The sequence below is a fragment of the Microcaecilia unicolor genome, chromosome 6, assembly GCF_901765095.1.
Source record: "Microcaecilia unicolor chromosome 6, aMicUni1.1, whole genome shotgun sequence".
NCBI lineage: Eukaryota > Metazoa > Chordata > Amphibia > Gymnophiona > Siphonopidae > Microcaecilia > Microcaecilia unicolor.
Window position 1 is genome coordinate 340262286 of NC_044036.1, and position 15060 is coordinate 340277345.

The window sequence follows — 15060 nt, forward strand, 5'->3', positions numbered from 1 at the left end:
AATGTAAAAAAAAAAAAAATTATTTTGTCTTTTCTTTTTGGATGGGTGTAGTGTGGAGGGGGATGGGTGTAGTGTGGAGGGGGATGGGCAAAAACAAACTGCATGTCTGAAAGGGACGAGTAAAAGGTCATGTTTAAGGGGGTGTGGTGCTGTATTGCTCCCCCCCCCCCCCCCCCCCCACCAAATTATCTGGAAGCGAAAAGAGAAGGAGATTAATTGTCCTAGTGTGTGTTGCATTTTTTGGGGTTATGGGTGGGAATTGTCCTCCCTGGTGTGGTGGGAATTGGTTCAATGGTAATTGTCCAGATGGGAACTGATCTAGAACCGTCCCCATCTAGTAATAAGCTAGTATTCATCTGACCTTTTGTTAGCCACAAACCCTTCACTTCTTATTAGGAAAAATCTCTAAGCTAAAGATACTGTAAACCAGTGGCAGCTTCTTCTTGGGACACGTGGCTCCAGCACGTTTTCTGCACCATGGAGATCCTCGCCTTTGTGCGTCGAAACACGGACCGTGTGGGGTCCCTTGAATATTCAATAAAGTGTTTTTATCAACATCATCTCCCGAGTTGGTTTAGTCTATGGTCAGCCTCTACTCCCTTTGCACTGTGCCGATCCTCGGCAACTAAGCGGTTGCATCTCTTTTTGGAAATGGTGTAGCTTGTTAACGGCCTAGTTCAGTTTGTATTTTTCAAGCTTATTTCTTTTAGTGTTTTAGAACATAAGATTTGCCCCACTGGAACAGACCAAAGGTCCATCTACCCCAGTATCGTGTTTCCAACAGTGACCAGTCCAGGTCATCGAGTACCTGGCGGAGTCCCAAAGAGTAGCAAGACTCCATGTTACTTAATCTCAGGAATGAGGAGCGGCTTTCCCCAGGTCTACCCTAATAACTGCTTATGGACTTTTCCTCTAGGAATTTGTCCATACTTATTTTAAGCCCAGCTATACTTTTACCACCTCTTCTGGCAGCAAGTTCTAGAACTTAACAATATGTTGAGTGAAAATTTTTTTTTTCTGCTGTTTGTTTTCATTGTGCCATTATGTAACTTCATGGAGTGTCCTCTCATCTTTGTACTTTTTGAAAGCGTAAGCAATCGATTTACGTTTACCCATTCTACTCCACTCAGGATTTTGTAGGCCTCTATCATGTCCCCCATCAGCTGTCTCTCTTCCAAGCTGAAGAGCCCTAACTTCTTAAGCCGTTTCATGTATGAAATGAGTTCCATTCCCTTAATCATTTTGGTCACTTTTTTTTCTGTACATTTTCCAATCCACTATATCTTTTTGAAATGTGGCGACCAGACTTGGATAGTGAAAATCTGCCGAAGCAGAGGAACACTGAAATCCCACGGAAACGGCCAAACGGTAGATAGGGAGTGGAAAGTAGACCAGGCTAACCAGGAACACACGCAAAGCCTTTTAAGTATAGTCAAACTTTTATTGAGCAGAGAGAGCTCGCTGACACTACCAAATCTGTTTGTCACATAAAGGTTTTTTTAAAGACCAACTGTTTTTATCTACTTTTACAAACCACCATATACCTATTGATGATTTACATGTCATATGAAGACTCCTGAAGCAGGCGAGTCTTCATCAATAAAAGTTTGTCTATACTTAGAAGCAGTGGCGTAGGAAGGGGTGGGGCGGTCCGCCCTGGGTGCACGCCGCTGGGGGGGTTTCGGCGCCTCGCTGGTTCCTTGCTCTCTCTGCCCTGGAACAGGTTACTTCCTATTCCGGGGCAGAGAGAGCAGGGAACCAGCAAGGCGCCGACACCCCCCAGCAGCGTGCACTCGTCAGAGTGGCTCTCCCGCCCGCCCCTCACCGCCTTCCAGGTATGTTCTCGGTGGGGAGGGGGTTGCGCTCCAGAGGGGGGAGAATGCGCCACGCTGCACCCGGGGGGGGGGGGGGTGCGCAGAGGCTACCCGCCCCGGGTGTCAGCTGCCCTTGCGACGCCACTGCTTAGAAGGCTTTGCTTGTGTTCCTGGTTAGCCTGACCAGAATTGTATACAATATCCAAGGTATGGCTCATCATAATTATGATATTCTTTGTTTTATTCTCTATCCCTGGATAAAGTAGTGTGGTTGCTATGTTAGTCCACTCTAGAAGTGACAGAAATAAAATGGAAGAGAGGAAAATAAAGAGAGACAATTTTTATTGGGCTAATTTAATGCATTTTTTGACACGCTGTCAAAGGCAGAGCCGTCTTCCTCAGGCCACTTATGAGTAAAAGATGACAATATCTAAATACATATCCTGAGATCCTAAAATAATTCCTAACATTGGCCACCACCATGGGTCGTGATTGTGTGGTTTAATGTCCATCGTGAGAGGAAGGCTCTATTTCTAGCTGCACAGTCCAGAGGTGCATCATAAAGAGCCTGGTACCTTGGCTTGGAGTAAGAAGGCCTGACAGGTCTGTAAAGTATGGCCTTAATGTACAAACCTTTGCAGATCTTTAACCTGTCTCCTTGCTTACGAACTGAAATATGGCAGATCATCCTATTGTTTGAAGTTCTGTTTATTTAACTTTTTTCTTTGGCAATGCAGCACAGTCAAACATTCTCCTGCATCTTCTCCATTACATTAAACTGTCTGAGCAGGGAGCAGCACCAAGTGTACTGAGAGGAAGAGAACGTGCTTTCATTTTATAATGAAGGGTTTGCAGCACAGTGTCCCTGATTGGAGAAAAATAAAAATAAGTTGCAACACTTTAAGTTAATGTGGAGTTATGAAATATTTTATATTTATAGTCATATAAATTGATCGTTGTTGGATATTAATATTGTACAGGGTTAACAAGCCAAAGATTTTGATTTGTTGGGATTTCATCAGGTTGCTTAAGACATCTTCATTTACCCTTTATCCCTCTTCCCACCTTCCTGTTTTCCCTTTACTCTTTGCCTCGCTTTTCTTCTCTTCTTTCCCTTCTGTTTCTTTCCTGGTCTTTTGGGTCTCCCAAGGCTGGATTAAGAGAAGGGCTGAAGGGGTAAAGTTCTTGGTTGCTGATCTTAATCAATATCGTATTAAGAAAACGGGACTTCATTTTGAAAGTAGTCCAGAATATTTTGCAGTATGTTTGCCATGAACACTCTTATAAATGACCATTTACCTACTTTTCTACAGCCAAGTCTTACCTACTTATGACAGTCTGGATGAGCCCTCCGTTAATACCATGAGTTCCATTTTTGCATTATCTCTGCGTGTGGTCATCACCTTCTATATTGCGGTAAGAAATTTCTCATGCCGCTTGCTTTTTCTCCTCTGCTCACGCCCACAGAATTTTTACACTCCCTGGATGTGTAGCCCACTGTGACTACTGTTCTGTTTCAAGGCTTGTCTGGTTTCGGAGTCTTTTCGCATTCTGCTCTTGGATTTACCACTCAGTTTTATATTCAAGATATAAATTCTTAGTATGCCTGATTCTGCCTTTGTCATGGGAGCAAAGCCACCTAACCTTTTTGAGTTCATCAAGCAGTATTGAAACATTTTCTTGCAAATGTTGGGATTAGAGAAATATTTACATGAGGAAAAAAGTGTAGAGAGAGGATAGTATATACAGTTTGTGTTTTGTAGTTGAAATGTATCTGCATTGTTTTTCCTCTGTTTTCCATATGAGACAGGTGGGATTCTTTGGCTATGTGAGTTTTACGGATGCCATTGCTGGAAATGTGTTGATGAACTTCCCTTCTAACCTGGTGACGGAAATGATCCGTGTTGGCTTCATGATGTCGGTGGCAGTCGGCTTTCCCATGATGATTCTGCCATGCAGGCAAGCCTTGAACACCCTCCTCTTTGAGCAGCAGGTGAGGACCTGTCAAGGATGGATGCATCATCCTGACCTTCTCTAAGAATTCTTCGTTATGTTTATCTTGCTCATCGCAACTTCTAAAATTTGAGGGCCAAAGCAGTTTACATTTATTTTATACAGGTACTTTCTCTGCCCCTGGTGGGCTCACAGTCTAAGTATTAAGGGTTAAGTGACTTGACCAGGGTCACAAGGAGCTGCAGTGGGAATTGAACCTGGTTCCCCAGGTTCTCAGACCATTGCGCTAAACATTAAGACGACTAGTTCACTACACTGTAACTGAGTAACACCTAAAACATCAGAAGTTAATACAAGCATGCATAGGACAAACAACTGAAAATAAATAAAAGGTACAGTAACCAAATATAGGATCAAGATGTGGCAAAATAGAACAAAAAAAAACCTATTTTGAGTTAACTAAGATACTAAAGATAGGCTCGAATCTGTCTTCAGTGGGAAGGGAGTTTCATATATCAGGGCTAAGGAGTGCAAAAATACGATACCTCACCATGGCTTGCCGAACTTCTTAAATTGATGAAACCTCAAGCAAACCCAAAGAACAGATCGTAGTGGTGTAAAAATATCTCTTGGATATTTCAGATCGGTTCCAGAAAGTGCCTTCATGAATCATAGGCAGCCATTTAAAGCTTAGAGGTATTATAACTGGCAACTTATAAAGGTCACAAAAGCAGGGAGTAATGTGTCCATTTAGTGATGGAGATGCATTTTCATAAAATTTTAGTCTTAACTGCTCTTAGGTTTGTCATCATGTTAACAGGGAAAATCTGGCAGCCTTTGAGGTGGTAGGAAAATATTTAAATGCGATTTACAAATTGATAAAAGAAAACTAGCAAAGCATAATCATATCATCTTGTAAAATGCAATACAAAATGAATTGAGGCCCTTGGTATACCAAGCTATACCTCTCTGAGCCCCCCCCCCCCCCCCACCACAAAAAAAAAATCTAAAGCCATTTTACAAATAGAAAGCTTTGCCCCTCCTTTCCTGAGCTTCAGAGAGCCTTTCTGCAGGCAAAGTTCATCAGAAAATGAATTCCTATAGAAAAAGAACAGTCTTCAGTTGTGCTTGAGTTTTATCAGGTGCCACTAGAAGCCCTTTAGAGGCTGATCTCGGAGCCCCTTGTTGGAACATGGAGAGCATATTTCCACAGGTGCATTGGACCTATTCCCTTCAGGGCTTTAAAGTCGGGACAGATACAATCCTGGTATTCATAGGAAGCCAATGCAACTTTTTCTTACCTGGTGAAATATGATCACAACGCCTAAGCCCTGTGAATAGGTTAACTGCAGTGTTTTGCTACAACTGTAGTCTTCTTAGAAACCTTTTTTGGTAGGCCCACCAGGACTGAGTTGGACTAATCTAGACATCTGAGGAGAGGAGAGGAGTGGCCTAGTGGTTAGGGTGGTGGACTTTGGTCCTGGGGAACTGAGGAACTGAGTTCGATTCCCACTTCAGGCACAGGCAGCTCCTTGTGACTCTGGGCAAGTCACTTAACCCTCCATTGCCCCATGTAAGCCGCATTGAGCCTGCCATGAGTGGGAAAGCGCAGGGTACAAATGTAACAAAAATAAAATCTGCCCCTATGTTGGTCGGATCCAGTGTAGAACAATAAGACTGCTTCTGTCAAGTAAACTGAGTCAAGTCCTGGGAACCCATAACTGGATCATTATCCAACAGCACCTCCAAATCCCTGTCGTACGAACAGGTAGAATGCTCCCATCCAAATATACCACAGCAAAATTAGGTAACTCGGGTTTCCCCAATCAAATCAGCTGCAGTTGCTGAACATTTAACCTGAGAATAAATTATTGGACTATCTTGGGCAGGCAAACATTCACCCTGTTTCAACATCATTTAAAGACTGCAGTGGCAACCAGATTTGCACATCGCCTGCAAAAAAGATATCTGATTCCAGTGGTACGTAATAAATCATGTAGGGGCCTCATAAAAGAAGACAAACTAGACCTCTGTACAAATGCATTCACGTTCCTCTATTAGCTGCAGAGAAGTGTTCAGTCTTTTTGTTTGTTCTTAGATCAGCAGGACAGATCTTGGGTTTTGTAAATGGACGAGAGCGTCTAGATTAGATTAAAATTATAAATACATGGAACAAAGACTGAAGGCACTTACTGGTTGCTAATAGGGAGGGGATGGTTACTTATCCTTTGATCTGCTGCTAGAAACGTGCAGATACAATTGTTTGGATCAAGGATTGAAACTGTTTAGTATGACTTTTAAATAAATGTATAGACACTTGATTCAGCAAAATCTAATGTCAATGGCACAACATTGAGCTGAAAAAAAAAACAACCTACTGTTTGCATCTCTGCCTGTCAATATCCAAATCAAAATATTATAATTCCTTACTCCTAATAAATGGAGGAAAAGACTTCAAATGTCCTGACTTGGCTGCAAGTACAGTATCTTAACTGCCAGTTCATACTGGACCCGTCATATCATTGTTAAAAAAAAAACCTCCAAAATGCCTGTAACTTGATTATTTTAATTGTTTTGCAATCCTTTTTTAATCATTTATATTTAATTTTATAAAAGTGACCTTACATTGGACTCAAATAAATACTAAAGTTATGACCTAATCAACTTTCGGAAATCACTGAAGGACTTACCTCTTCAACAAGGCATACCACAATGAACCATCATAGGAACTGTAACGCAGCACCGCTTACCTGATATTCCGAATATCATCTCTCTATACCTGATTGCTTAATTCTATTATATTATCCATGTTCTTTATATAATACCAATTGTATCTTTTATTCTGGAGTTGCGATTGCCATGACGGAACATTGTAAGCCACATTGAGCCTGCAAATAGGTGGGAAAATGTGGGATACAAATGCAACAAATAAAGGAATGAAGCATCATATGTAAAATTAGTAGGAGAAGGTACCGAAAATTAAACAAAAAGGATTGAAAAACAAGTTACAGGCATTTTGGAGGTTTTTTTTGACCAATGGTATGACTGGTGTCCAGTATGAACTGGCAGTAAGATATATTGTACGTGCAGCCAAGTCAGGACATTTGAGGTCTTTTCCTCCATTTATCAGGAGTAAGGAATTATAATATTTTTGATCTGGATATTGACAGGCAGAGATGCAAACATTAGGTTGTTTTTTTCAGCTCATTGTTGTATATGAGTTTTGCACAGGCGGTCATGGTAGCTTAAGCCCCTCTTATTCCTGTTTGTCTGGGGACAGAAACTGAAACGTCCTTGACTTTGTTCATTGTGGCCCCGATCCTCGGAAGCAAACACGGGTGCTATAGGCCATTAGCACAGGACTAGCGCTCCCATTTGCTGGCACACCACGCTTAGAGGCCTCCACCACGGGGAATAACAAGTGCGCCGAGGGATAGCGCAACAAGCATGCAAATGTATGCAGATGAGCTGATTCCCCATTCCTCCCCAATGCTCAGCGGACAGCACGCCAAGCAAGTTGCTGGCTTTAGGTCTGTCTGCTGGGAGGAATAGGGAAGGTAGCAAAAGGTGCCCAAACCAAACAAATCTTTTATCCTGGAGTGTGCATAGAAATAAACCGTGCTGAATCATTCTGGGACAGGTATTCTGCTTTATGCCCCGATGCTCAAGACACTATGAGGCATATTTTCAAAGCACTTAGCCTTCCAAAGTTCCATAGGTTGGCACTTTGGAAGGCTAAGTGCTTTGAAAATGAGCCCCATATGCCATCTTGTCTCCTGCATGTCTGTTTTATTTCCTTCCATCCCTAGTTGATACTTCTTCCTCTTCCTCCTTCCCTCCTCTCTGACGCATTGGGCATGCGCTGAAGAGCTGTGCTTGATACACAACTTGTAAGCGTATGCGCCAGGCACCATCCTCCCCTTTTACTTCCTAATGCTCGAAGCTAAGAGTGCGCATATCATTTGAATACTATTAGCATAGAGCATTAGGAAGTAATTGCTCAGCGCTGTTGTGGCAGTGTTTTCCAGCATTGTTTCGTACAGCGCTGGAGTTTTGAGCATCTGGTTCTGTAAGAATTATTTCTGATTGGCAAGCAATGCTTTAACTTGCACACTCCGATGAAAAATAGTTTGTGTGGTGTGCAATTTACCTCGACAACTCAGCAAATCATCACAGGAGACCGTGGCGGTGATCAGCATCTGTCTCCTATGTAGTGCTATACTGAAAGCAAAGGGTCTCAGACAGAGTAAGGGGCAGCAGTTTTCCCTCTGCCCCTTTTTAGGTTCATGTTGCAACATTGACACAGTTGGCAAATCTGAATGCTAATTGCACATGGGCGCTCACCTGCGGAGCGTGTCAGTGGCAGGTGTTCGTCTTGTAGCTTCAAGGCCCACTGCTCAACTTGGTGCTGTGCCATAGAATGATTGTTCTGGAGGTCAGGCACAGGAAGGCAACTTAATTGTTCTTGTTATTCAGCAACAAAAGGATGGGACCTTCACAGCTGGAGGGTATATGCCACCTCTGCGGTTTAAAGCGCTCACCTTAGTCATTGTGATTGGGACCATGTTTGGAGGAATCCTCATCCCAAATGGTAAGGGAAAGGTAATCCTTAATGATACTTTCTTCCTTGGGAGTTGGGGGCATCAGCCACAGTAGCAGTTGTAGAGATTCGGATTACATTCTGTGCATAATATTTCTCTCTCTCTCTGCTCCCGGGTGCTTCATGTCTGCATTTCCATTTCATTGTTTATCCATGTTTCTAATACTGAGAGAACAGGAGTCCCTGACCCAAAGAATAATCCAGCTTTTTATGATCTGTCAAGTCTGAGAGAGAAATTGGGCCTTTCACAGAGTTCGTGGCTTGTGCTCTGGGTTTACTTCTCAGCATGGGTTCCTGCTTTGAGGTGATTCTGTGCTACTCATGTAATATGCATGGTAGGGGACGGCCGGAATTTGCCATTCTGTTTTGGCTGGAACTGAAACGGAAGCCATGGTCCCACTATAGCCGCAAGTCTGTTCCCCCTCACCCCCACCCATAGGCCTTCACCTGGTGGTCTACTGCAGTGTTTCTCAAGTCCGTTTTCAGGATATCTACGATGAATATGCATGAAAGAGATTTGCATATAGTGGAGGCAGTTCATGCAAATCGAGTTCATGCATATTCATTGTGGCAAGGGATACTCCAGGAAAGCTCTTGAGAAACACTGGTCTAGTGGCCTCTTTGGGGCAGGAGCATCCCGAGTTTCTCCTGCCCCCACTGGTTGTGTTGTACAAATGGCAGCCATGATGTCCCGTGGCAGCCTTGCAGCCACCATTTTGTAATTGGAACTGGCATAGGCATGAGCCAATCCCCAGTCGCTCTTGCTCATGCCATTTCCAATTTTCAAAATGTTGGCTGTAACCTATGGCCTGGCGGGGGGGGGGTGGGGGGCAGAGGAGGGGAAGAGCGTGGGTTAAGTGGGGGTGGGGGGACAAACTTGGTGGGACATGGCCATGGTTTCGTTTTCTGATGAAAACGCGTCAGTATTTTTGGCCGAAACCCAAACCCAGATTTCAGGTCATTTTCGGTACCAAAACTGAAATCCGGTCAGCCTCTAATGTATTGCCACAAAGGGGGAAGAGCACCCAGTGTTCTGTCAATTATGGAAATAGCTTTGTTGAAAATTTGTTAGTGGAGAAAAGGGTGAAGTGAAGGGTGAGAGTGGTAAAATGGTAATTCCTACCTTGTCTGTCCCTGTAATACTTGGCCTGGGCACATTTCACTGATGACAAAGAAAGAGAGAGGCCTTGTGTGATGGCTGTGAACTGGGAGAAGAGATATTTGTACAGAGAAAAACATTAAATTCTCCTGCTGGTGGAACCCCCCCACCCCCTCCACCTCTTCATTGCCAGGTTGCTGTTTTCTGTTTCTCACTCATTGGATGTGACTTGTTCTATTTCCTCCCCTCTTTCTAGTTGAAACTATTTTAGGTCTAACAGGTGCGACAATGGGAAGCCTCATCTGTTTTATCTGCCCAGCTTTAATTTACAAGAAAATCCACAAGAATGCCCTTTCAGCACAGGTCAGTGCAGATGCTAATTGACTTTCTCCAGCTTGAATAGAAAGCCTGGGAACTTTGTTAATTTAGTTGTGCTGGGGAGGAGGAAAGACATTAAAAGCCCAAGGGGTCTCCTCTTGGTTAGTTGAGCGTTGCAGGTTTGTTGCGCATAGCAGAGTCTGAATGGAGCCCAGTGATGTCAGCAGAGGGTTTTGTCATTTTGTCTGTATGTTGAACACAATGAATCGCTTTACTCCTTGCTTTGAATTAGAATATGAGGATGTTTTTATCTGCCTGAGTTTGTGGTTAGCAGGGATTGCTGGAAATCCTTTTTCTTTTAACATCAGTATGGTTGCATGGTTTCTCAGCAGTTACACAAAGGAGGGGTGGAATCAGATTGTTCTGAACCCTGGTTGTTACACAGTTTTGCTCCCCTCCTCCCTTGTGATGCAGGAGTCTGTCCAGGCCTTGCAGAACTACTACTGTTTATTATTTCTATAGCGCTACTAGACGTATGCAACGCTGTAAACAAAACATGTAAGAGACAGTCCCTACTCTACTACTGATTTCTATAGCGTTACTAGACATATGCAACGCTGTAAACAAAACATGTAAGAGACAGTCCCTACTCTACTACTGATTTCTATAGCGTTACTAGACGTATGCAACGCTGTAAACAAAACATGTAAGAGACAGTCCCTACTCTACTACTGATTTCTATAGCGTTACTAGACATATGCAACGCTGTAAACAAAACATGTAAGAGACAGTCCCTACTCTACTACTGATTTCTATAGCGTTACTAGACATATGCAACGCTGTAAACAAAACATGTAAGAGACAGTCCCTACTCTACTACTGATTTCTATAGCGTTACTAGACATATGCAACGCTGTAAACAAAACATGTAAGAGACAGTCCCTACTCTACTACTGATTTCTATAGCGTTACTAGACATATGCAACGCTGTAAACAAAACATGTAAGAGACAGTCCCTACTCTACTACTGATTTCTATAGCGTTACTAGACATATGCAACGCTGTAAACAAAACATGTAAGAGACAGTCCCTACTCTACTACTGATTTCTATAGCGTTACTAGACATATGCAACGCTGTAAACAAAACATGTAAGAGACAGTCCCTACTCTACTACTGATTTCTATAGCGTTACTAGACATATGCAACGCTGTAAACAAAACATGTAAGAGACAGTCCCTACTCTACTACTGATTTCTATAGCGTTACTAGACATATGCAACGCTGTAAACAAAACATGTAAGAGACAGTCCCTACTCTACTACTGATTTCTATAGCGTTACTAGACATATGCAACGCTGTAAACAAAACATGTAAGAGACAGTCCCTACTCTACTACTGATTTCTATAGCGTTACTAGACATATGCAACGCTGTAAACAAAACATGTAAGAGACAGTCCCTACTCTACTACTGATTTCTATAGCGTTACTAGACATATGCAACGCTGTAAACAAAACATGTAAGAGACAGTCCCTACTCTACTACTGATTTCTATAGCGTTACTAGACATATGCAACGCTGTAAACAAAACATGTAAGAGACAGTCCCTACTCTACTACTGATTTCTATAGCGTTACTAGACATATGCAACGCTGTAAACAAAACATGTAAGAGACAGTCCCTACTCTACTACTGATTTCTATAGCGTTACTAGACATATGCAACGCTGTAAACAAAACATGTAAGAGACAGTCCCTACTCTACTACTGATTTCTATAGCGTTACTAGACATATGCAACGCTGTAAACAAAACATGTAAGAGACAGTCCCTACTCTACTACTGATTTCTATAGCGTTACTAGACATATGCAACGCTGTAAACAAAACATGTAAGAGACAGTCCCTACTATACTACTGATTTCTATAGCGTTACTAGACATATGCAACGCTGTAAACAAAACATGTAAGAGACAGTCCCTACTCTACTACTGATTTCTATAGCGTTACTAGACATATGCAACGCTGTAAACAAAACATGTAAGAGACAGTCCCTACTCTACTACTGATTTCTATAGCGTTACTAGACATATGCAACGCTGTAAACAAAACATGTAAGAGACAGTCCCTACTCTACTACTGATTCTATAGCGTTACTAGACATATGCAACGCTGTAAACAAAACATGTAAGAGACAGTCCCTACTCTACTACTGATTTCTATAGCGTTACTAGACATATGCAACGCTGTAAACAAAACATGTAAGAGACAGTCCCTACTCTACTACTGATTTCTATAGCGTTACTAGACATATGCAACGCTGTAAACAAAACATGTAAGAGACAGTCCCTACTCTACTACTGATTTCTATAGCGTTACTAGACATATGCAACGCTGTAAACAAAACATGTAAGAGACAGTCCCTACTCTACTACTGATTTCTATAGCGTTACTAGACATATGCAACGCTGTAAACAAAACATGTAAGAGACAGTCCCTACTCTACTACTGATTTCTATAGCGTTACTAGACATATGCAACGCTGTATACAAAACATGTAAGAGACAGTCCCTACTCTACTACTGATTTCTATAGCGTTACTAGACATATGCACTGCTGTACACAGCCTGGGAAAGAGATGGTCCTTGCTCATCTACTGCTGCTTATCATTTCTATAGCACTTCTACATATACACAGCACCGTACACAAAGCTGTGTTGCAAAAGCAGCAGATTATTGCGGGAGCTTTTTAATTTTCTGTCTGCATGGGCAGCGTCCATCTAGTTAAACAAGAACAATATTCCTTATCTAAGCCTTGGCCCCTGACCAGTCATAGATGTGGCTGAGGAAGAGGAGAGGCTACCTGTGCTTTCTTAGGGCACAGCTAATTCTGTAACTGCTTTTCCAGTTTTAATTTAAATGGTCTTATTTTTAAGTTAAGAGGAAATGTTTACATCGCTACACTATTTCATCTTTGATTTCTTACTCAGGTGCACAATTATGTATAGCCTTATTTAAACAACCCATTTTACAAGAGGTGATAAATAGGCGTTAGATGGCAGGGAATTATGATCAGTTCCTACATACAGAATTATAGATTGGCAATCGAAACGCTCTGTCCTTGAGCCCTCCAGCAGCACAGGTGAGAGAATTGGTATCTTTATACTAGTTGTTCCTTAAGCCATCCAGCCTAGAGATAAGATGGCGACATACAGAGACAGAATTGCTTAAATCCTAGTATTCCATTGGATAGAACAGCGTGATAACCCCAGAGCTGTAGGTTAATGTGACGTGGACTAAGAAAGAAGTTCTGGGTCAGGAGTTTAGATTCTAGTAAGAATTGGGAGGGTGATGATTGGCTGGAGGCAGATGTAAAAGGGAGGAGCTTGCACTGACCAGATGTTTCTCATAGGTCACAGTTAACTTAGAGCTGTACCAGTGAGTTGATAGTTCCTGGAAACGGCTTGGCCCTTAGTGGCTGGCGAGAGAAGCTGTAGTCTGAAAAATACAGCTTGGCTTCCACTAGGAGGCAGCAAAGTTAACATGCCTGGGTGTCCTGGAAACAAGGCTGGGCAATATATTCCAGTAAAGGTATCAACCACTCCTGAGCCAGGTTGTATTTAGAACTGAGGACTAAATGAAGTGATCTTCAATTTAGGAAGCTAGCAACACGTAAAAATAACTAATAATAAAGGCATAGCTTTTCAAATGTGCTTTTCATTTTATACAAAGTTTTGTTTAAAAGACCGGGGGAAAGTGCAAGAGGCTGGGAGAGGGGATATGTATTGTGGAATGGTTTATTGTTTTGTCTTTGAATGTTTGTAGTGTTTGATTTTAATTCTGTATGTATGAGCTTTGATATCTTGGGGAAGTTTGAGAGCCCACAGCCAGGCTTGGAGGAGGTGTGAGTGAACTGAGAATTCCCTTCATTGCAGGTATTCAGTGTGTAAACGGGATCTATTTAATAGCGTAGGCCTGTCCATTGATGCCTGCACAGTTCTAGCAATAGAGACCACTGTGAGACCTGCTGCAAACAGAGATGGCCCTTGACTCCCCCTGTTCCCTTCTCACTCTGCTGTGCAGTGGGCCAACTACAAGTGACCTAGTCAGCGCACAAGAGTGGGCACACCTTGAGGGTAGTTTTTTGAAGTCATTTTTACACACACACACGCTCCCAGCCTTTACCCTCCATGTGCCCATATCTGCGTAGGAAATGCTGACTTGGCCCCGGTCCGCCTTTGCGCCTTGACAGACATTCCCATTGTTACAGCTAAAGTTGGAAGGCAGCCAGTCAGGTAGTGAGATTTGATCTCCAACTGTGCGGTTGCAGTCAGCCAGTCTATTCTGCTGATATTTCAGTGGCTACTGGCTAGTGTGTTTGTATACTCTTTTGAATGAGCTTAGTAATGCAGTTCTCCCAAGGGAGGCAGCAAATTTGGCTACAAGTATTTTGTATTTATATTTTAAGGCCGGGGCAGTCTGGATGGTGGAGAAGGGTTACTGGAAATAAGAGAAAAGGAAACGGAGCAAGAGCTATTCTTTCTTGACTCCTGGGGAAGCGCCGGGCAACCTTTCCCACCTGCTGCTCCTTGAATTTCTGTTTTGGAGGTGCTCTGGCATCCTCTTGTTGAAGAATTGAGAATGGGAGAATTTTCCCGAAAGGTCGAATGAAGTGCTGGGTACAAATGATGATGGTGAATGTTCAGATTCTAATTGGCTGCTTCTGATCACTTATTTTTGGACCCTATTTAAGCTTTATTACAGCACTGTTTTGCTAGGCATTCAAAGGGTGAATTAGATCATGTTACTGAAAGCAAAATCTAGTGAAGAAAGACATTTATAAACACTGTTCAGTTGGATCTGATTCATTCAGTTGTTCCACCTTGTACAACAAGGGATGTTTTACAATCATAACAAACTTAATTCACAATTGTAATACATTTAGACAATAAAATTGTGAAATAAGGAGACTTGGAATGCCCTCCCGCGGGAGGTGGTGGAAATGAAAACGGTAACGGAATTCAAACATGCGTGGGATAAGCTTAAAGGAATCCTGTGCCAAAGGAATGGATCCTCAGGAGCTTAGTCAAGATCGGGAGGCAGGGCTGGTGGTTGGGAGGCGGGGATAGGGCTGGGCAGACTTATACGGTCTGTGCCAGAGCCGGTGGTGGGAAGCGGGACTGGTGGTTGGGAGGCGGGGATAGGGCTGGGCAGACTTATACGGTCTGTGCCAGAGCCGGTGGTGGGAAGCGGGACTGGTGGTTGGGAGGCGGGGATAG

The 15060-nt window shown here is 42.8% G+C and overlaps 1 protein-coding gene across 3 annotated transcripts in view; it reads left to right on the forward strand.

Moving 5' to 3' along the window:
- Positions 1 to 15060, forward strand: part of SLC38A10 (solute carrier family 38 member 10) — a 92910-nt gene that overhangs the window by 34199 nt on the left and 43651 nt on the right. For all 3 annotated transcript variants that reach the window (XM_030208571.1, XM_030208570.1, XM_030208572.1), the window contains exons 7-10: positions 3128 to 3230; positions 3625 to 3807; positions 8244 to 8358; positions 9723 to 9829. In XM_030208571.1, coding sequence (XP_030064431.1) covers positions 3128 to 3230; positions 3625 to 3807; positions 8244 to 8358; positions 9723 to 9829 — 508 coding nt within the window. The remainder of the gene's footprint in view (positions 1 to 3127; positions 3231 to 3624; positions 3808 to 8243; positions 8359 to 9722; positions 9830 to 15060) is intronic.